Here is a 23686-nt window from a genome sequence, read left to right as displayed (position 1 = left end):
TAATATTTTGTAGATGAAATGGGAAGTTGAAATACCATAGGAGCAATCAGTTACAAAGACAACAGAAACTTTTTTTTTTTTTTTTTTAAACAGCTCTTATCACTTGATTATTTTTTTTTTTTCTCTCCAGGGAGGGTAAACTAGCCATTATCTGTACCAAACTTATTTTGAATTGTAAAGAAGTGGCAGGGAAAATCCTGTTACTGCTGGCAGGCTGTTTTGTATTAGTGATATACAATCATGTTTATGGAAAATGTTTCAGTTCTTTTGGGTAGAAGCTAATATATCACTGGGAGAAAGTATTTTTGTAGCATGTGGAAGACAGGATTTAGCAGATCTTCTCTAAATCTGATTTCTATAATCTGAGAGCTGAGAGAGAAGGAACACGACGACTTGTGTAATATTTTACATTTTTTCATAAGAAATTTGTGTGATGTCTTTTAAGTACTTCTGCAGTGTGAAATAATTATGCTAGGTTTTACCATTGTTCTTTTCTTCTATTCATATTGTTTTTGATTTCACTTATGACAGAGCTTATGGAAATACAATTGCAGCCATCTTCTTTAATAAATTGTAATCACTAGGGTTAATTAATGAGTTTAAACTGCATCTCGTTGCTGAGCATCTTCTACAAGCACAGTTGTGCTGACATAGAGATTAAAAAAGCAGCAGTTTTCAGCCCCTAAGGCACAGCACGCTGCATCTGCAATAAAAAAGGTACATAAAAGTCTACATGTTTAGTTAGTGTGGTAATCATAGGCTTTTCTTGAGATACCTGGCTGTTTTTCAAGTTTGTAATCCTTATATTCAGGAAGTTTTTTTTGTTTTGCCCTCTCTCTTCATTCAAGAGTGTATTTTAAGAGAAGTGTTGGGTACTGAACTATAAGCAATGTTTTTGTCTCTATTTTGACAAAAGAGGCATGTTTTCTTGACATTAGATTGTGAAGAAATATTTATGTGTTTAATGATTCTTCCTGTCCCTCAGCTGTCTTTTGTCTCTGCTGTGGTTTGTACATCTGCCAGGGAGAGGGTTTCTCTCCAGGGAATTTGGGGGAGTTCTCCAAGCTGTTGGTGAATTTGTTCCAAAACTGAAAGCCACTGCCTAGTGGCTATCATGGTTTGGGGAGGCCAAGCTGTTATCTTTTCATTAATGTGACATGCCATCTAGCCATGCCAGCCCTGGTGGAGCTGGGGATATTGAATATGGTACTACTTTTGGAGTTTGTAGAGAAGTCTAGAGAAACATTGTGTTTAGTTGCCATAGGTAATTATTGTCTTGATAATGGCCAAGGTGCCACAAAAAAAATAAAAATGAATATTTGAAATAATGTATTAAATTCATATTAGTCCCTAGTGTTTAGTAATATGCAAATATACAATATATAAAGAGCTAGATAATCACATAACATCTACCAAATGCACATGACATTACCTGGCCAGGTTGCCTGGATTCTCTGCACCTGCAGGAGATGGACTTTTCTCTGGGCCAAACCTAGAAGAGGCATTTCTGCCCTGTGAAGGTTGAAGGATCCCTCTCATTTCACTCTTGAAGATGTTGCTACCTAGTGAGCTGGAAGTTCTCAGATGTCAAAAAGGAACACATGGACAGCTGTGCTTGTTGATATATTTTTTCCCTCCAAAAATCTGTGTCTAAGCAAGGAGATACAAAAGACCAGTATGTTCTCCACTTTCATTTATGCTCATGTCAAAAATGCTGGCCTCAGACACTGTCCTGGTACTTCCTTCTTTCACGTACATGCACACTCATGTACTTACTCCTTAGTACCAGGAGCAAGAGTAAGATAATTAAAAAGGTGTGTTTCTTAGGATGAATCTTTTACTTCTTGATGTATTCATCAACTGCGCAGGGCTCAGCATGCTGCTGACCTGTTAAAGAAAAGGCCAAGAAGTTTCTGTTGATCAACTGCATTTGTGATGAGTTTCCTGCTAGATATTTGGGCTCCTTCTTAGTATTTCATGCAGAATAAGCCGGGAATGAGATTTACTGCTAAAAGGAATTAGATGTGTTAAAACAACGCATCTGGGACTGGTTTGTGAAATAAATTTAATTATTCATATGTTAAGATGATAAAACTAGAGACCTCAGTCCTTTACAATGCTTTTGAATAAACTTCAATCAAAAATGGCTTTTTTAAAGCTTGCCCTAAAAGTTTGTGTTTATTCGAATCAGAGAACATTAAGTTGTAGCCTGACAGAGATCATTTATTCCATCTCTTTGCTCTGAGGCAAGATCTTGCTTCACAAATGTTTGTTTGACCTGCCATTGAAAACTGCTACTGAGAGGGTTCCTACACACAACCTCTGCACATAGTATTATGCTGATTAATTTGTATCCTACTCAGTGCAAGTATATAAAACAACAAATTGCTATATATATATATATATATTAATTATTATGTAAACCTTTCTCAATTTCTAAAGTTTTATCACTCTTTGGGAATTAATCTTTCCCTATGATCTATTATTTCCCCCCCTCTGTTGTCTCTTATTTTTTATCCCTCTTTTCTGGCTTCATTTTAAGTTTTCTAGCTTCTCTTAAATTGTGGTAGATCAAATGAGAAGATGTTCCCCAAATGAGATTGTGATGCCTCATGCACATCTTAACAAATATGGACATGAAAAGGAGCAAAGCTTTCCTGGAAATTTTATTTTTCACGATGAACATGGTTGAATTAGTCTGTTACATATACATAGAATCATAGAATGCTTTGGGTTGGAAGGGACCTTAAAGATCACCTGGTTCCAACCCCCTGCCATGGGCAGGGACACCTCCCACTAGACAAGTCCCGTCCAGCCTGGCCTTGAACACCTCAAGGGATGGGGCATCCACAGCTTCTCTGGGCAACCCATTCCAGTGCCTCATCACTCTCTGAGTAAAGAACTTCTGCGTTATGTCCAGTCTAAACACACTGTCATTTAGTTTGAAGCCATTACTTCTTGTCCTATCACTATACTCGCTTGTAAAAAATCCCTCCCCAGCTTTCCTGTAGGCCCCCTTTAGGTACTGGAAGGCTTCCATAAAGTCTCCCCGGAGCCTTCTCTTCTCCAGGCTGAATACCCCCAGCTCCCTCAGCCTGTCCTCACAGGAGAGGTGCTCCAGCCCTTTGATCAACTTTGTGGCCCTCCTCTGGACTCACTCCAACAGGTCTGTATCCTTTTTATATTAAGAGCCCCAGAGCTGAACTCAGTGCTCCCGGTAGGGTCTCACAAGAGCAAAGTAGAGGGGGAGAATCACCTCCCTCGCCCTGCTGGCCATGCTCCCTTTGATGCAGTCCAGTACACGGTTGGCTTTCTGAGCTGCAAGCGCACACTGATGGATCATGTTGAGCTTCTTGTCAACCAGCACCCCCAGGTCCTTCTCCTCAGGGCTGCTCTTAATCCATTCTTTGCCCAGCCTGTATTTGTGCTTAGGATTGCCCTGGCCCAGGTGCAAGAGGACATACGTATGACTTTGCTGTCCTTCATGGCATTTTCTGATAGTGTGAATTTAAGAATATGGTTCTGATGGCTGGTATTTGACTGTGTTCTAACACATGCAATGCACTGTTTTGGTGTTTTTAAGGAATGTGGGATGTTTGGCATTAAGAAAACTATATGAAGCATACTGTGTGCACACACTAGCACCCTCGCTGGGCACCAATATCACACGAACAACAGCATGTGGAGGTGGAGCCTGCAGCCTGAGTAGCTCATTTGCTGCTCCCTGCCATGACACTTGTGTGGAACCATCCTGCCGCTGCTGTAGAGGCCAGTGAAAATATTTGCAGGGCAGCAACCGCTATGGGAGCAAGGGCTTTGCTTTTTATAAAACACGTCTCAGAGTTTCTGGAGTACCACCTGGAAACAGCCCTAAAAACTGAACCATGGCTCCACAGGTCCTGCTTCTCACTGGCTTAGGAAATGGGCCTTTGATTTAATAAGATAAAAAACTAAATGGAATAAGCAACTGGTTGTTGCTGGGTGACAAACTGGTTGTTGCTGGGTTGTTGCAAGGATAACAAAAATGGTCTGCCTGGAAGATGAACACAGAGATACTGCTGGAGAAGAGGAGTGCCAGAGAAAGTTTAATGGAGAACATAGTGAGAAATGAGGTTGACTTTCACAGGAGTGTGACCTGCAGCAAAGAAACCCACATCTCCTTGGCAATGGGAAGAGACATGGTGAATTTGAAATAAGGGCTCCCTGCAAGGCTGCAGGCCCAGCTGAGTCCTGGGCTGCCTGACCTTGGGCCTAGGGCAGCTCCTGCCCAGCACAGCAGCAGCCAGGTGCTGGCTTCCTTCCTTGCCTTGAGCTTTGCTCCTCTTGGCTGTGCCACAGCAAGGCAGGGAAACCAGCACAAGCCCATGGTGATTTCTTGATTCCGTGGCTGAGTTTAAAAAATTGAGGGCAAATTTGGTTATAATACAGGCCAAAACAATATTTTTTTTGGGGGGGGGAGGGAGGAAACACCTTAAAACAACCCAGCAGCACTAAAACACAAAGGACTTGTTACGGAAAAAATCAAAATTCTACTTTTCTCTGAGAATCTTTGTTTCCTTTTTGCCCTTTTTGCATTAAAAATATTATCTGTATCTTTGATTTTAAAAAGTTAGACAACTTTGAGATGGAAAATACTGTTTTGACATCCTTTTTTGGTGTCAATTTAGTGACCATTTTAGTTGCAATGTGTTGAGTATGTTTCTCCTAACTGTTATTGCTACAGCAGTGCACAGGCTTGGATACTGCTTGAATGTATTTTCACCTTCATCTACCACTCCTTCCTTCTTCTCCCAAGTCTTCTCTCCCAGCAACATTTTGGACTGTGCATTGTTTGGAAGTTTCTCTCCACTTCTGTTTTTTAAGAGCCTTGTCTTTCTGCTTGCCATAGTAGATCTGCATAGTTACTTCATCATTTTAACTTATCACCCTTCCCACCAGAACCAGGCTTTGAGAGGACTGATATGCACATATTAAATAACCACTTACATTTTTTCTGTTTCTTTTGTAAATTCTGGTATGCTGAAGACTACCCCACAAAGTAATGTTAAAAAATTCCAGTTGCCCATTGCTTGCAAGACATATGTAATGCTTGTAAGACATATGTAATGCTTGTACTGCTACAGCATGATAACAGTCAAGCATGTGATACTGGAAAACAAAACGAGTAAAAACTTTTCAGAACTTGAGGTTGAAAAATGTTTTTGCTATAGATAATAACAGCCTCTTCCACCACCTTTCAACCTGTCAGAAATGCCAAGTCACTGTCTTTGTTTTTGATTAATAGTTAGGGATAGGATCATCTCTGCAAAAGGTTTTATTTCTACATTTCCCCAATCTGGTACAAAAATGTCCTATTGTGCTTATAGATGTGGTATAGTAGGGAACATTGGTAGCTTGGTCTAATATCTGTACAGCACTTTTACATTTTCTGTCCACTTGCAGTTTTTGTTTTTGAATACTCCAAATTTGCAGACTTAAAAAGACTGAGGTGGAAGCTTGTCAATCCTGCATGTCAGTTAAAGTCTTGAATGTTTTTCTATGCACAGGTGCAACCTTCCTCCACTGTCCAGCGAATACAGCAAGGATGTTGGAACAAAAACCCAGCTGGTGACTGCAAATCCCAGCATAATTCAGAAAAGGTAGGGAGCATATTATTTTTTCTCTGGACTGGAGAAATCAAAAAGAAAAATGCTTCATAATGTGCTATAGATATTAGTGTCCAGAGTTATGGTCTTGTCCTGGTTCTGGAAAGGTTCTGGAAAAGATGAAATGCACATTGAGTTGTTGTTAGGTGAAATAAACCAAGATATTTTCACTGTCAGCATGGAAACTAAGGGAGAATGGCTTCTTGCATAGTTATTTCTCCTACCATAATCCCTTCAGTGCTTGCAGCTCCCTACTTTTAACTGGATGGCTGGGTACATGCCAGGGGTGCTTTGGCTACTCGTAGGCCAGGCACTTACCAATGGGTGGTCCAAACTAGTACACTAGTGAGGCCAGCTGGCTGCTGCATCCCACGGTTAATGAAGAGGCTAAGGAAGGAGCCACTGATTACTTCTGCGTCCTTACCCTCTTTCTGTTATTTGATATTGACATATCGGTACAAAAAAGATTAGAATAGAACTGATCACCAGGTTGTGATCATACAAGCTGTGCTTCTTAGGAGACTGGGATAAAATTTTGTTGATTATTTGAGTTGGTTGAAATTTTCCAAATGTCAGTAGCTGATGAGAGAGGGGAAGAGACAACGAAAAAAAGTCGGTGCCATCTCTCTGATTTTGCCTTGCTGAATTTTAATTGCCATGTTATTTGTTTATCACCCAGAATGAGGTAGGCTTTTCTCAGGCAGAATGAGATCTGGTAGTATCATGCCATGCTTACTGAAAAACACAGAAAAAAGGCATAAACTGAGAGAGTGAGCAGGAAATGATTAGGCATAAGAGAAATGTATAATGCAGGTACTGGGAGGTGAGGGATTGTGAAAGGAAGCAAAGTAGTGGAATAAAATAAATACTAGAAATCCAGGTGTATGAGAAAGAAAGGCACAGAACAGACCTGGAATTTGATGTTTGTTGGTATCTAAATGTAGTACTTTTCCTCTGTCAGGAACTGAAGTGTTGTCTACTTTTGTGTGTGGAATAGATGGGTTGTATGCCAGTCTTGGACAGAGTGGAAAAGGCAGGGTGAGCAAGAGGGAAATGGAGAAGTCATCAACTTCAAGAACTGATTCCAAGCAGAGAGTGTCTGAACAGGGGAAGGCACAGAAAGGCTTTCAAGCAGGATTGGCAGAGAATGGCACCAGGTGCCAGGCAAGAAGAGAGAGCTGCTCAGGGCAGTAGGCCCTGAGGGTGAGGGATGTGAAAATCCTATGGAAGGTACACAGCTAATGATGTTGATTTAAAAAGTGGGATGAAATGGACAGAGCATCAAATAGAAGAAATAAGATTATCTTTGCAATAGCATCGTGGGTAAAATGAAGAAGAGTGGGAAGTATAAATCTTGCAAAGGATTTTACAGTTGCCAATGCAGGGGATTATTAAACTCATGGACATTACTCACACATCTCACCAAGGCTTAAAGTGGAAAGCATGCTGTACTTAATATTTTGAACAGAAAATGAAAAGGAAAATGAGTTTTAGTGATGTTACAGGAAGACTATGGACTAGTCTCTTCAGCAAGGAGGGAAGGAAGGAGTGAGTAGATGTGAAATGACACTCTGTTAGAGAGGGATATCAAAAAGGGGGAGTGGATGGGGAAGGAAAATGGAGAAAGTGAAAGTGAGGAAAGAACAAGAGATCAGAAGATGGGATTGTTTTCAATGTCAGTTTTCAAAATAGATGGTAACAGTGATGCAAGACCTTCGATAAGAAAGTAATGTAGGATGTATATGTGCGTGTATTGATTAGATAAGGAGATGTATAGACAACTGTTGAGAATGAGACAAAGAACAAACCCATAGTGCTGAAAATTGGCAGAAATCTCCTCAGGCTTGAAGCCCTTGAGAGATCTGACACTTCCTCTGCCTGTTCAGAAAGAGTTTCTTTTTTCTTTTTAAATTATATTTTACTAATCTTTCTTGTAAACTGATTATTTTGCCATCTGCATGTTAAATTAGAATTTGATAAAAGGTGCAAGCTTGCAAGTTAAAATGCAAAAAAGACTACTACTCTCAAAAAATAATCAATTTCTATGGAAAGAAGCTTTTTAAGGAACTAAGACTGCTTGTATGTCCAGACTTCATGATATTCAAGGACTTTCAGATTGGTGACTGATATGTATCTGTTTCTAAGCTGTAAGTTAACTAGCTTCACATAATGGTATTATTCATTATCATTCTTCCATTGTCCTCTTGTCCTCACTTTGAGTAGGTTGATATTGATGAGGCTTGACATCTCAATTATCTCTCAAGTGCGTTATGGCAGATTTAGTGAATTGCTCCTGCAATGCCATTCATTGCTTCTAAAAGATTTATCATTGCTAGATAATTTATGATTAGGCATGTTGGATAGGGCAAAGTTTTCATACCAGCGATGTGGAGGCAGTTTTCAATCTTGTTTTAAAATCAGAAGGATAACTATAGGAAACTAAATTGTTGCCAGTAATTATTGCTCAGTGATAATCTGAGCTACCACTGTTTCCCTCTAGCTTTAGAGCCATAGGATGGGACAGTAAAAACTTTAGACTGGGAGTACATCGACTTTAGTGGTACCTTCTAAATGCTGCCTTTTGCAAAACTCAAAGTTGGCAAATAATAATAACAGACTTAGAGATCGAGTTCCTACTTGGTTTTAAGCAGGAAATATAATTGCAAGTAGTACAGTTTTATGTGTAAAGTATGGTGCTCAGTTCTCACTTGGATTTTAAAAACTGAGGAATTTCCTACCCTAACTTTGCTTCATATTATACATGAGCACTGACAATAGAATTATCACAGAAATTTCCATAGCTGACTAGAGGACTCATGATGACTGCCCTAATTTATTTTTTTTATCTAAAATGTGTCACAGGCATCTCCCTTCAGTTAGTGCTTTGAGCTTGTGTAAAGCTTTCTTTTCCACTTTACAGTCAAAATTTGCTTCCCTGTCAAAGCCTGGATTGAGGTTGTAATTGGGACTGAAATGTTGTGTAAAGCTACTCCTGGGACCACCACAACCTTCCCCCCTCTACCACTCCTTCCCCCCAACCCCCCCCCACCCCCCGCCAATGCCTTAATCAAATAGAGGACAAATGGGTTGATGTTTCCAGTTTTCCTTGATGTTTCCAATTCATTCCCCAACCTCCCTAGTCAGCAATGAGTAGCAGCTGTATATCTCTGCTAGGAAGAAGGCAGTGCAGTAGTGAGACCTGTGATGTGCGTGTGGCTGTTTTTAGGCTGCATGAAAAAATGAACAAGGTAACATTATTTACAGTGATGGTTTTATGTATTCTGAACACTTGTCTACAGCTGTGGAGTGGGACTAGTTAGAGGATCACATGTGAACATAAAAATGCTTATGTAGCATTAGATATTTTAACATCAGTGCCAGGGAAGCTCATGGAGCAGATTATCTTGGGTGTCATCATGCGGCAGTTGCAGGGCAAGCAGGCGATCAGGCCCAGTCAGCATGGGTTTATGAAGGGCAGGTCCTGCTTGACCAACCTGATCGCCTTCTATGACAAGGTGACACGCTTAGTGGATGAGGGAAAGGCTGTGGACGTGGTCTACATTGACTTCAGTAAGGCATTTGACGCCGTTCCCCACAGCATTCTCCTCAGGAAACTGGCTGCTCATGGCTTGGACTGGCGCACACTTTGTTGGGTTAAGAGCTGTCTGGATGGCCGGGCCCAGAGAGTTGTGGTGAATGGAGTCCAATCCAGTTGGAGGCTGGTCAGTAGTGGAGATCCCCCAGGGCTCGGTACTGGGGCCAGTCCTCTTTAACATCTTCATTGATGATCTGGACGAGGGGATCGAGTGCGTCCTCAGCAAGTTTGCAGACGACACCAAGTTAGGTGCGTGTGTCGATCTGCTCGAGGGTAGGAAGGCTCTGCAGGAGGATCTGGATAGGCTGGACCGATGGGCAGAGGCCAACGGTATGAAGTTCAACAAGGCCAAGTGCCGGGTCCTGCACCTGGGGCGCAGAAACCCCAAACAGCGCTACAGGCTGGGAGATGAGTGGTTAGAAAGCTGCCTGGCAGAGAAGGACCTGGGAGTGATGGTTGACAGTCGGCTGAATATGAGCCAGCAGTGTGCTCAGGCGGCCAAGAAGGCCAGCAGCATCCTGGCTTGCATAAGAAGCAGCGTGGCCAGCAGGTCCAGGGAAGTGATTGTCCCCCTGTACTCAGCTCTGGTGAGGCTGCACCTCGAGTACTGCGTTCAGTTTTGGGCCCCTCGCTACAAGAAGGACATGGAGGTGCTTGAGCGAGTCCAGAGAAGGGCTACGAAGCTGGTGAGGGGCCTGGAGAACAAGTCTTAGGAGGAGCGGCTGAGGGAGCTGGGACTATTTAGCCTGGAGAAGAGGAGGCTCAGGGGTGACCTTATTGCACTCTACAGGTATCTGAAGGGAGGCTGTAGTGGGGTGGGGGTTGGTCTATTCTCCCATGTGCCTGGTGACAGGACGAGGGGGAATGGGCTCAAGTTGCGCCAGGGGAGGTATAGGTTGGATATTAGGAAGAACTTCTTTACTGAATGGGTTGTTAGTCACTGGAATAGGCTGCCCAGGGAAGTGGTTGAGTCACCATCCCTGGAGGTCTTTAAAAGACATTTAGATGTAGAGCTTAGGGGTATGGTTTAGTGGAAGATTTGTTAGTGTTAGGTCGGAGGTTGGACTCGGTGATCTTGGAGGTCTCTTCTAACCTAGACTATACTGTGATTCTGTGAAAGAAAGAAAGAAAGAAAGAGAAAGAGAGAAAGAAAGAGAAAAAGAGAAAAAGAAAAAGAAAGAAAAAAGAAAGAGAAAGAAAAAGAAAGAAAGAGAAAAATAAGTTATTGAAGGGATATCCATCTTACTCATCTCTTGTTCTTTCTTTAGCAATCAAGGGGATGAGAGGATTTTTCCCCATGAACTCATTTAACCACTGGATTTTAAATAATTCACATAGTGTTTCTTCCTTCATTCCTGGTACCCACTGTTGAGTATAGCTCAGGTTATCCCACTGAGAAGCATTACAAAGTATTAATAATCATTGTTTTCATTCATATCAGAAAACTGCCCTTTTATGTTCTAGAAGAGTCTGAGAATGTCTCTGCCAAGAGCAAGGGGATAATATTTCTGGGAAATAGTTCTTATGGGCAAGCTACAAGGTACAACAAACCTTTCTGTATGCAGCAGGTGCTTGGATCCTCATTGGCTTTTAATCAGTCTTTTCCATAATATTAAATTCATTTGAAAGCTTCAAATTTGTTAGCAGCAAGCCATAGCTTCTGTCTGTGAGGAACACCTGTTTTTGTCCTTGGTTGAACAGAAAAGGAAGCCTAAGTGAGGTGATGAAAAGGATTTGCCAATGTTGCCATGAGGCCAAAGGCAGAACCAGGAAAAAAATCCAGAATTTCCGATTGGCTTTTGTGCTTTATTAGCTGGTGCATAGAAAAATGTGGACTTGTAACAACAATCCATGTTGTGACAAGGATGATGTCATGTTGTTATAGCCATGCCTTGAGCAAAACTCAGTTTGTTCTCACTTTCTGAGATGCCCCATTTAAATCAATGGCTTTTACTCTATTTTCTGCCCTCTCTCCTTGATTGCCAGTGTGGACAGGATTATAATCTATTTTAAAGTAAGAAAGAGATATAAAACACTTTTAAAAAACAATAATTTATTGTGTATTTTCTTTTGCTTCTCGTAGATGAGTTTTAGATGATTTTTCCTCTGAAAAGCTGCATAGACTGACTGCAAAGTTACACTTTTTAGGTATTACCAAATCCTAACCCATGTAGGAAGACATAGATGGAACTGTCTTTTACAGTGTAATCAAACATTCCTAAACAATTTGGTTAATTTGAGTTAAGCCCCATATGTACAGTTACAATTTTAAAGTCAGCTTTTGAAATCATAGCAGTAGATTAGTCACACAAAGGCATCTATTTTCTCAATACAAATATGCACCCATACCATGTAAAATGGCATTGCAATTTAAATTCAAAGCTATGATGAAAAAATAGAGAAGCATTCTGAACTAAACAGAACGCTATCCAGAAGAAGCAAATGCAGAGGCCTCCACTCAGTAAGGAAAAGGCAAAAAAAATGGGTGAGTTATTGGCTAGGTGGCATTTCTGCAGAAAAGAAACGTGTTGTGTTTGTCAGTGCCTGAATAAGCAATATCCTACTAGTTAGATGATAGCAATTGCTATGTTGGGTTATCTAAAAAAATATAGTACATGAAGGGATACATTTAAGCCCAGCCATGCCTCGGCTAGGGTACTGTGCTCAGATTTGGCACTTTGTGTTTGGTAAAACCCCAAATACCAAGTGCCAACTGGAGAGTGAAGTGAAGAGCAGAAACAAGAAGATCTCTGAAACCTGAGCCCCAAGGAAAGGATTACTACATCTAGAGGTATCTCAAAATACATCAGTGGCTTCAAAGAAAAATTTAAATTATTAGTGATGAGATGAGAAACAATGGAATGAAATTTTGAGGAAAATGAGAACTGAGAGGAAAAGTTAACCAACAATCTGGTTGTGGAGAAGGGGGAAATAGGAAAGACTAAGGAGAGCTATAACAATTTCCTGGGGTGCTGCTAGCTAAGGTGACTGGATGTGAGGCAATACTTCATCAGGTGAAGTGATTAGTAGATATTAGAAAGAACATCCCAGAGGGTGCTGTGAAATCCATCTAGCTTGTGTTTAAATACAGGTCTGATAAGTTTGGCTGATCAAGTAGAATTTCCCCTGAGACGTAAGGGCAGGCAAGATGATATTTTGGGTGACCCTCTATTCGGTTATTCTTCAAAAGTTTCCATGCTAAAACAATTGAAAGGACTAATTGATAATGGGGTGAAATGAGAAATTATAAGTGAAATGTCTTGAAATTGTAGCTTGATGGTCTCTGTTAAAAAAAACAAAACAAAACAAAACAATGTTTTATTAATGATTATCATAGAGCAACAATAGAAGACATCAGGTTTAAAATAATCCATTTGGATTTCTGATAGGAAAGTCCTCAAATTGCATTGCTAATGCATATTTATTGTAGAAGTAGAGAAGCACTATCTTACGTATGTGTTTGTACATCTAGTTTAAACTGGGATTTTGGTGATAATTATATCTATCAGTATTGCAAATGGCATTTTAATTGCAAATCTTTGTCTTACCAAAATCACCAGTGCTTGCCAGTATGTGCTGATATTCATTAACACATTGTCTCACACATTTTCATTTTCTTGGCAAGCCATTGCAGGAGAACTTGCTTTTTCTTTTTCCCTACCTCCTGCCTACCTCCTTAAGATGACTGTATTGAAAAGTCTACCAGCAGTACCAAGCAGGAAGACAACCAGCTGCCCAATTTTCCATTATTAGGTTTGTGAAATGTGAGAGCTATGTATGTCCTTGAACAAGTAATGCTTTTAATTAGGTTTTCTTCATCCTGTGGAAAAACTTGATATGAGAGCTGCTAAACTTATCGCCTGTATGTGGAATAGTGTACCTAAGTACTGCTTTCATATTTAAGTATGCAAGTAATATTTCAAAGTCAGTGAAATAACTTGTATTTGAAATGTTTTTCTGTATCAAGCACTTTAATGTCATGTATGAGCAACCCAAGTTTGTTCAAGGTCACACCTCAAAAGTTTTTAAGAAACTAATCCCTGTTTAAGTAACTAATCTTTCTTTGCAGTCTATGGCTTTAACCCAGATTTTTCTACTGCTATCCCAACTCTTGGATTTTTTCAGATACTGATTGAAAAAAAAACAAAACAAAACAAAACAAAAAAGGAAGTGTATCTTTTTAAAGTGAAGATACATGACTTCCTGCAATCTAGAAGAGTAAAGATAATGGGAACACAGAAAACCACTTTTCTGTGGTCTGTCAGATTGTGACATCCTCTCCTCATCAACACCCCCCTCTCCTTCCCCCCCCCCCAAAAAAAAAAAGAATAACTTCCATTTTTAATAGTATCTGCTTTTGTGTGATACCATAAACTTCAAAGAAAAACTTCAAATTCAGGAGACTGTCATAGGAATGCAAGAATTATCCTAATGGGCTGAGCCACAGGCCAAAAGCTTTAGGTTATGTATAAGCATCAAAGAGGCAGGGAGAGAGGCTAATATCTATTTTCTCAGTAAACAGTGGAGGGGATTGCTGGGAACGAGATAATCTAACTGATAAGGCTGATGGGTTTTATTCATGTTAATCTCTTGTGAGATTCCAGCACTGCTGGCCTCCAGCAGAGGCTGATGGGCTGTGTAGGTGGTTATTCATCACTCTTGAGTCTTGTGCAGTAAAGTCAGTAAGGAAACCAGTTGCTAAGTTGGTCAACAAGAGCTTGTACCATAGGAGCCTCCTCCTAGATTCTATTTTGGCACTCTCAGTTGGGGAGGACAAGATCCAACCAATCATTTTCAGACAGAATTTGCTATAATGAATGTGAAAGTATTTGATTTTTATTTTTTTTTCTGACATTTTGTTATTGTTTTCATAGTCAATATTTCCCTTCCTGTAAACTCTGGAAATATTTAATTTTCTATTACCAAAATTATTATTTTTTTGCTCAATAAACATTTTAGGACATTATTTCAACATGATTTTCAGTGAAAAACCTAAATCAGTAAAACTTAGAAAAATGCTACAGGAAAGGGTGAATGGAAAGAGAAAATCCAATATGGAGTCTTTTAGGGGTATAAATGATAGTAGCACTCTCACTGCAATGCTTTACACCAACCAAAAACATGACAAAGTGTTTTTTTTTTTTTTTTTTTTTTTTTTTTTCTTATCAGGGAAGGTTTGTTTTTTTGTTCATGGATCCATTGGCTGGACCTGCCTTCCAAAGTGAAAATCACAGGGGTTTGGATGAGGCACTCTCTTCTTCCCTGTCTGTTCTGGGGTCTAGGTAGCCTTTTCTGCACACCCGTAGCCCCTTAGTCCTGTACGTATATCCTCTCCTTTGAGGAAGAAATGTAAGCAAGTTGATTTATTGGAAAACATCAATACATTTGTTGTTTTTTATACTATTATGCTTGCCCTATGATGAATGTGCAGTTAAAAAATGTAGGAGTGTGAGGTTGTGACTCATTAAATAGTTTTTATAAGCAAAAATTGAGCTGATTAAAAGGACAATACGCTTGAGTCAGAATGTTAAAAAACTTCTCTGTATTTCTTACAAGAAGATGTTGTTAAATTGCTAGAAATGAGTCATTATAAGCATCAGAGAACATTTTTCATCAGCAGCCTTTTATGTATGATCTAGAAACAGAATAATTTTTAGTGAAAATACACCTCCAAGTAGAGTTGGGTTTATTTTATTTTATAGTGAAACTGCTAGTTTTCTGAACAGAACAGTTGTAAAAATTGGCATTTGCATTTTATTGCTTTTAGTTTACTTCTGTAGAAATTTTGGGAAGTTGACAGCTGTCAGATTAGTGTTTTCCTTTTATTTTTTTAGATAAATGTTTAACTGTAAAGATCCTTGGAAGGTAAGTGATATACTTTCTTCAGATGTGACTGAATGTGACTGTGATTACTTTGTGCACAGGAAGGTTGTTTAATATGGCACAGGGCTTTGATTGTCAGCTGCTCTGGGTAGATGGGCAGACATGGGGGTCTCAGTCTGTTTGGCCCTCAGGGCCTTTTCCTTGTGCTGGCTCTGAATAGTTATTTCATGGTTTCTCATCAGAGAAAGGTCTGTTGTGAGAAAATTGAAGTCAATATAAAAGAATGCCTATTGTTCTCTGCATGACACATTTTTGTTGTCATTTTGGGTCAGGTGGCCCCATCTTTGAGATTTTATGAAGATCTAATGAGCACTTCTATTCTCTCTCTCAAATCATGAAGAAATTCATTATTGGGTCTAAGGGAAAGGAAAGTGTAATCAGAAAGCAATCCTGAAAAACGAACAAACAATCCTTTGAAGAGGAACTGCTGTAAGAAGTTGAATCTAAAGGGATGAAGAGAGGATTAGAAAAAGGAGGCTGAGCACTTCCACCCTATCTCTAAAATCATGAAATTTATTATGGTTTCAAAGGAAGAGGGAGTTACTTCACTTTCTTCCGTGTAATGTAGTAGTAAATAGCTGTACACTTTATCTTACTGACTTGGACACCTGTCTTGTTTTATCTCTGTAGTTTCCTATGAGTTACAGCTGTTAGATTTTTTTTTTTTTTTTTTTTTCCCCCCCCCCGGAAGGCTGACGCTACTTAAAACAGGCTCAACCCCTTTCTTAATGCTCCATATTAAAAGCTGGATGTTGACCAACTATATTTTATTTGCTTGTTGTTTATCATTTCTATTCCTTGGATTTTACTCTAAGTACAAGAAGCAAACTGTCTTAGAGGAAATGTACTTGAAATGTTAAAAAAAATGACTTGGAGAGGTAGGGGAAACAGAGCAATAACAGCAGAGGGAAAGAAGCAATCTTCTAAAAGCACCTACATGTTGCATTGAATCTTTTATCTTTTATAGTTTTCTGTTTCCATCAGTTTCTCTGTGTAAGGACTGAAGGGCACCAAATGTAGCAATTGCATGAAAAGGTTCAAAATTTGATTTATAAAATTCCAAATGATAATTTTGCAGTAGAATTCTGAGAATTTGGTAGAGATTTATTAAAAGTGGAGTAATGCAATACCTGCAAGACAACACTGTGACATCATTGAGGAAACTAGAATTTGACTGTAAATACACTGAAAGAACGAGGAAGAAGTAAGCTACAGCAGGTCTAGTGCCCAATAGTGAAGAAGCTAATGCAGAAAAGATTAATGTTTAGTCCTAACAAAGGGTTTAGAATGGAAGTGAGAATGGAGAACAAAAGGTTAAGGGATCCCCTAGGTAAATCAGAAATTAAAGGGATTGTGAGATTTTGTATCTGGAGTTTCTAAGTAGCCAGAACATTATCAGAACCACTAAGGAAAGATCTTTGGGACTGTTTTTCCACATGTCCTCAGAAAATAGGGAAAAAAAAGAATAAATAGTACCTGTATTAAGAGAGCGAGGAAAAATGAAGGTCAGAAGGAGTTAGTTACTCTGACTTAGTTGGTTAGTGTAGTACATGGAAAAAGAGTAGAAGTGATTAAACACCGAAGAAAGTATCTAGATGTTCAGAAGGCCTTCCACAGAAGGCAAGAAAAAGTTAAATGACATCAAAACTGAGAAAAAAGTATAATGAGGAATTAAAACCTGTTTCCAAAGCCACGGTGTGTAAGGTATGAAAGTCAATTTTTTCCAATTGGTGTCATTAATTTATGTTTCATGAGAAGAAGTCTTTAAAACTGTAAATAGCTTAATGCTGAGAACTCAAAAAAGTGAATTTAAACTCTGGTGGGGAAAAAACATCAAACAGCTCTACTGAGACTCATTACTGTTCATTAGAAGTCAGAAATGTTCTGACTTTATTGTAGAGATGTAGTGGGTTTTTACATGGCAAGGTTTTGGTATCAGGGGGCCATAGGGGTGGCTTCTGTGGGAAGGATCTAGAAGCTGCCCCATGTTTGGTAAGGGTCCCACTGCTGACCAGAGCTGAGCCAATAAGTGATGCTGTTTGCGCCTCTGTGAGAGCATATTTAAGACCGGGGAAAAAAAAAATGCTGTGCCACACAGCAGCTGGGAGAGTGAGAGGAGTGAGGAACAGCCTTGCAGGCACCAAGGTCAGTGAAGAAGGAGAGGGAGAGGTACTCCAGGTGCTGGAGCAGAAATCCCCTGCGGCCTGTGGTGAGGACCATGGTGACGCACGATGCCCCCCTGCAGCCCATGGCGTACCACGGTGGAGCAGGGTTCCACGCTGCAGCACATGCAGGAGACCACGGTGGAGCAGGTGACCTGGCAGGAGCTACTGCCTGTGGGGAACCCAGGTTGGAGCAGTTTGCTCCTGAGGGATGGACCCCGTGGTACAGACCCATATCTGGAGCAGTTCTTGAGGAGCTGCTGCCTGTGGGAAGCCCACGCAGGATCAGTTCGGCAAGGACTGCATCCCGTGCGAGGGACCCCACAGCACAGGGGACGAGAATGACTGAGAAGGAGCGGCAAAGAAGCGCTTTAGACTGACCATAACCCCCATTCCCCATTCCCCTGTGCCGCTTGGGGGGAGGAGGTGGAAGAGGGTGGATGGTGGGGAAGGTACTTTTAGTTTCTTTCCTTTGTTTCTCACTTCTCTAGCTTGTTAGTAATAGATAATAAATCTTACTGTCTTCCTGTGCTGAGTCTGTTTTGCCCATCACGATAATTACCGTGCAATCTCCTTGTCCTTATCTCAACCCTTGAGCCCCTTTCATCGTATTTTCTCCCTGTTCCTCTTTGAGGAGGGGGAGTGAGAGAGCGGTTGTGGTGAACCTCCACTGCTTACCCGAGTAAAACCACCACAATCACGTATACATGTATATGTGAAATTGGTAGAGTATTTGTGGAAACCAGCATTTCAAAATAAGATGTCACAGATAAAAAGATGACTTTGTTATCAGAATGGCCTTATTATTATTATTATTATTTTGAGTAAATTATATTTGCGAAGAAACATAAACTCAGAACTGAAGGATTTGTTAGTATATGACCATGTCATGGCTTATTCATGGAAAACTCTTTGGAGACCTTCCAGGAAGAGCAATATGGACAACATTCTCTCAACAAAGGGTAGTGTCCTCTTTATTCATCATGTCCAGAAAAAGTTTTGTTTCCTTTTGCTTCCTTTTTTGCTTCCTTCTAGGAGCATGTACAGTTTTTTCTAAAAAGCAATTCCTTCTAGGAGCATGTACAGTTTTTTCTAAAAAGCAACAGTAGTATTTTTGTAGCTGTTGTAATTTAAGGGCATAAAAGGTAAGGTCTGTATGGAGAGAGAACATTAAGTCAAAATATAGACAAACATTTAATCATACAGAAGCTCTTCCACGGAACATAAACAAGAAAAAATGCCAAATGAAAAACCATCAGTTCTGAGAACTACTTCTATTTTTCAAGATGAATCATCTGATCTAAGATACTACCTCTCCCTGCAGATCTCGCCTTGTTTATTTGCTGGAGAGGTAAAGTCATAGGTTTTATTTTCATTCTCTTATGCTCCATCCATACCCTGGAAGTGTAGCAATAGTAATCCTCTCAAGAGTTTACCTCAGACCTACAGAAGGCAATGGAGTTGTGACTGCATTGCAGTGATGGGGATGCTTCCAAACCAGACAGAAGCCAAATGTAAGGCCTCTGTCCTGGCAGTCTGTCTTGCCTTCATGAGCGATTTGGTGGTGCAAGCCTGATTTGTTTCAGAGGGTGTGCTTCAGCTACACCTGAAGTTGGAGTTAATGGATTCATGCCATGGGAGAAAACACAGTTCTGCTTTTCATGGTGGCTCTGGAGTAACCAGGAAGAAACAGTGAATCATGGTTGTAGAGTGTTCCTTTAAGGGTTTTCCTGGTCTATGGGGACGGTGCAGAGGAATGCAAAGTGTAATGTGTGTGGCAAAGTGTAATGTGTGTGGTACAATTCATCTGCCTCATCCACCAAAGAGTTTAGCAGCAACAAGTCCCCTGCAATATTGTAAGAGGATATTAAACTGTGGTTGCTAGTGACAGGGGAGACAGTCTATTGATGAAACAAGTTTTAGTGTCAGTGGAGCTCCTGGTTTCGTTTTGATTGTCCAGATAGAGAAAATAGCAGAGATGTCTACATTTTGGGGAGTGATAGGAAAGACAGGAGAGGCTGTCATGCTTATTTGTAAACATGTAGGACTGTTTTATCAACCTATGGTTTAATTTTCTGACTTAGCTAGAAATACCTTATAAGAACACATCTACTGCCTCTATGCTTGGGCTTAAAGCAGGATTAAATGCTTGGGCTTAAAGCGGTTTATAGTACCAAAGGGTGTGAGGGTCTGTTGAAAGAACATTTCTTCCCTGTTCCTTAATTTCTGAGTGAAACGAAATGGAAATGAGTTTAACAGCTCATGGGCCATATGTTGTGCTTTAATTTTTAGGTGTCTTCTATCATGAATTTTTAGGCCCCTTTCTTGTGAGATGGTCTTACAGGCTAGCAATACACTGAAAAGAGGTTAGGGAGGTATGCAATGTATGTGGAGAGAATGTGAAATCTTTCATTGGTTTTGCTTCATTTCTTCCCTCTTATGCAATCCAAAATTCTTTTACTTTTTAGTCCCATGACTGAGGAGTTGTATTAATTTTGGACTAGTAGGAAAGATAGGGATGAAGTAGAGTAGGAAGGTTATTAAGACCAAAGGCTGCAGTGTAAGTTGGAAAATGCTCAGAATATGTGACATCAGCCACCTGACTAGGCAAGGATTCCCCTTGTGTGCTCCATCTCCCTTCTTTCCTTTTCTTGTGCAGTGATAAGCTCAGCTAAGCAATGTAGCCATTTGCTTGAACTAAACAGTGAAGACTTCCCCTGATTTCCATCAGCGTGCAGGACTAATGAAGTACTGTAGTCTGTAATAGAGTAATGTAGACTTACACCACATGGTTGTATATACTACCCAAGAGAGTTGCTAATGAAATATTACCTTGCAAGACAAAGACTTGTCTAAAACCTGTAGGTAGATTTTACATACCCAAGTCTAAGGATGTAGTTCATAAAATTCTGCTTGCTCTCTGGAGAGCCTTAATGGATGCAGATTTTCATAGCTAAATTCACTTGCCCAAGTATTATTAAGTGAAATGCTGCAAATATGCAATCAAAACAGCCACCATCTTAGCAGGATTGAGTTGAAATCTTTTTTTAACAGCTAAGCCTGATTAAGTTTCACAGCAACGCAGAATGATAGAGGTTGGAGTAGACCCTTGGAGGTCATCTTGTCTTATCCCCTGGGGCCACCTGGAGCCGGTTGCCAAGACAATGCTCAGTTGGCTTTTGAGTGTCACCAAGAATGGAGAATGCACGAACTCCCTGGACCACATATTCCAGTGTCTGACCACCTTTACAGGAAAAAACAACAACAACAACAAAAAAACAACAACACCTCTTTCCTATGTTTAAATAGAATATTTTGGTTTCAGACATCAGGTGTCTGTATCCTTTGAGGTGTTTCATTTGATAGGTCTGCTTAGATGTGCATAGCTGAGAATACTAACAGTATCTGTTAGAACCTAAACAAAAGCTCCATGATATAACCATGCCTTCTGTGTAGAGATTTTAGTATTCTCCTTCCCTCTCTCCCCTCTGCTGACTCCTGTCTACTAGTTCTTTCTTTGTACTTGCTCTTCCATTTTGTATGCCAACATATATCAAGGTGGCATTCTCCTTGTCACTGATACTTTTGGTCATGTACTGTTTCAGAGATGTAAAAAAAAATTAAATTGAAATCTAGTCTAATGCATGTAGAAATACCCACAGTGCTTCTTCCACTCACTCCCAATAATGATATTAAAGACAGAGCTGAGGAAGCTGGCCTGTGGAGCAGCGAGCTGAGTGGCATTGCTCTGGGGTATCCTGACTGGAGGTAAATTGAACCGACTAGAAAGAGTAACTGGCAAAATGAGTGAAAGACAAAATTTAACAAGCAGAATAAAAGGGCAGAATGTAGTTTGGTTCTTTGTAATTTATTTATTATTATTTTTACAAAGGTCAGTTCAGGAACTGGAAAATCTACTTACTCTGTAAAAGGTAAAAGGGATTGTTTCTTAGATTCATTAAACTATACTTTGGTTATCATGTGGATTTGCTTGCTGTTGATATGCTGAAGGGTTGCTTTTCAGATATTTCTCTACAATTTATATCCTACCTTCCACTGTGTTTATTCCAGACTGAGCTCTGGGGGAAGTAGCTAGATTTGTATTCTGACAGTAGATTAGTTGAGCAATAGTCAGGGCAAGAAAAGAGAAAGCATTAAGCCTAATTTTTTAGGACAGGAAGTGTCCAAAACAAAAACACACACATACACACACACACACAAAAAAAAAACACACACAAAAAAAAACTCACATAACAACAAACAAACTAAACTATTAGTTAATAGCAGGTGTACTATTCAATTCTGTGAGACTTGGGACTTAAAACAGAAGATAGAAATTTAGTCAGTTATATATCACTTTGCCAACTAAAATACAGGGAAGACTCACTACCAAGTTTCTTCTTAGGCTCCTATTATTTGTTAAAGATACGAAGGATGAATAGTCAGGAGGGTAGCCTTGTAAATCTGAATCAGATTAGGGGCTAAAGTGTAATACTGAGCTAGATTATTGATAAGAAAATTATCATGGTACACCTACAGCCCTTATCCTGGATGTAAAGCACAGCTGTGTGAACCAGTAGAGCTCACTGCTCTTTAAATGATTCATGACAGGAGAAGGGCAGCTCATCATCTGCACATGTTCTTCCCATCAGCTGACCTAGCTGAGGCTTTTGCAGGGACATGCTAAATGGATGCATATCCCAGGACTCCTAGTCACGCTCTGTCCTCAGGTCATGTCCCATGATCTGTCCAGCCTTACGTCTCCTGGTCATGCTGATTTTCATCGTGCTGTGGTCTAGGCCAGTAAAAGTTAAAGTAAATGCAGAATGGATTTAGATCACTGACTGCAAACTGCTTTGAGGTAGAACAAAAATTAAAACAAGCCTTTGGATTGGCATGAAGGTGTCTGGATAGTGCTAACAAGTGAAATGTGAGGCAATTCAGAAATGCAGTTTCTTCACTGGTTGTCTTCTAGCTCGAGTCCCTTCATGCCTTGTCCCAAACAGCCTTGCAGTGACTCATGATGTAGGCTGTTCTTATCCTCTGTCAGGCAGAAAGGAGCCTTTGGAAAAGCTGCAAAGTGTGAGGGATGGTACTAAGGCATGTTTGACAGCCAGCTGCAAGGTTTAGAGCTGGCTTTTAGGAAGGGTTTCTGACTGTTGAACATGAACTGTGGTGGAGAGCAGGAACTAATAGGCTTGTTTGTGGGGCATGATATGAAAGTTTTCATCTCTGTCATCACTTCAGAAGGTGTTTATTTGTAACTGAAATAAGTTTAAGTCAAGCTGCTGTTTACAAACTATTGTGATGCAGTTAGCAAGGCAGATGAAATATCATTGCCCTTTATTTTCAGCTAGGATAACAGGAGCATGAGGAAGCAATTACAGCTGGAGTAAAAGTCTTGAGCAGCATCTTCCTGGCTCTTTGCCGAGCATTCAGTCATAGTAGCTTGTTGTAATACCTGGCATGATAAGCAGGCTTACATTCCTGGCTACTCATGCAATCTCTTTTATGAGTATTAAATCTGCATAAAAAGATTAATGGGACCTGCCAGAGAACCTGCCTCTGTCTTCAGAGTTGCTAATTGCTGTTCACACATTGTCACAATATTGCAGGGTTTGTTTCTCATCTGTGATGCTTATTCCTGATATACAGAGGCATACACCAAGTGGCAAACTTACTATCCAAGCAATTTTCATCTAGCATGGACTGGCAGGACCCTGAGCATCCCACTTTCCCACAGACTGGATGGTATCCATCAGTTAGTTGTTCAGGGACAACAGCCACAGCACTGAAAGACCTTCACTATCCTCCTTTTATTTTTGTTAGTGTTCCTGTTCCTGAATATTTCTAGGTCAGCTCAGTTCTGGAGTAATATTTTCTCTCCCTCTCATTTTGCCCTTTGCAACCTTGCCTTTAAATGCATCTCTGTGAAATGAAGTCTTAAATAACCATCATCAGCAACAGTCCTGGAAACCCATGTAAAAAAATTATAAATTCATCAGTGGTAGTGAATGTTATTTACTTACTTGAAGTAAAGTAGGTGTAAGATATTAAAAGACATAAATGCTTTTTTATTTCCCCCGTGTGTGCTTACTAATTGCAAATAATTCTCTCATACAGTAAACTGTCTTGGAAGGGGCCAATTCCATCTCCAAATGGAAAAAGGCCTGCACCCATAATAACCTTCAAATTATGTTTCATTGTCTTCAGGTGGCTCTTAAAAGGATCTGCTGGCTCTGTTAAGATAATGGAGGTAGGGCAGCTGAGGCCCTTGACCCACAGTTTTCAGTTTGAATTTTGCACTACTCAGAAAGACTTAATTCCCTGGAAGGGCATTTATTGTTGAGTGTGTGTTGTGGTTTAACCCGACTGGCAGCTAAACACCACACAGCCGTTCG

At 40.1% G+C, this 23686-nt stretch overlaps 1 protein-coding gene across 4 annotated transcripts in view; it reads left to right on the top strand.

Moving 5' to 3' along the window:
- Positions 1-23686, top strand: part of ST8SIA1 (ST8 alpha-N-acetyl-neuraminide alpha-2,8-sialyltransferase 1) — a 129974-nt gene that overhangs the window by 74178 nt on the left and 32110 nt on the right. For all 4 annotated transcript variants that reach the window (XM_035311314.1, XM_035311307.1, XM_035311317.1 and 1 more), the window contains one exon: positions 5547-5639. In XM_035311314.1, the coding sequence (XP_035167205.1) occupies positions 5547-5639 (93 nt within the window). The remainder of the gene's footprint in view (positions 1-5546; positions 5640-23686) is intronic.

Source organism: Oxyura jamaicensis, chromosome 1 (assembly GCF_011077185.1).
Source record: "Oxyura jamaicensis isolate SHBP4307 breed ruddy duck chromosome 1, BPBGC_Ojam_1.0, whole genome shotgun sequence".
Classification (NCBI taxonomy): Eukaryota; Metazoa; Chordata; class Aves; order Anseriformes; family Anatidae; genus Oxyura; species Oxyura jamaicensis.
The sequence above is the reverse complement of the archived record's forward strand: the minus strand, read 5'-3'. Positions and strand labels throughout refer to the sequence as shown.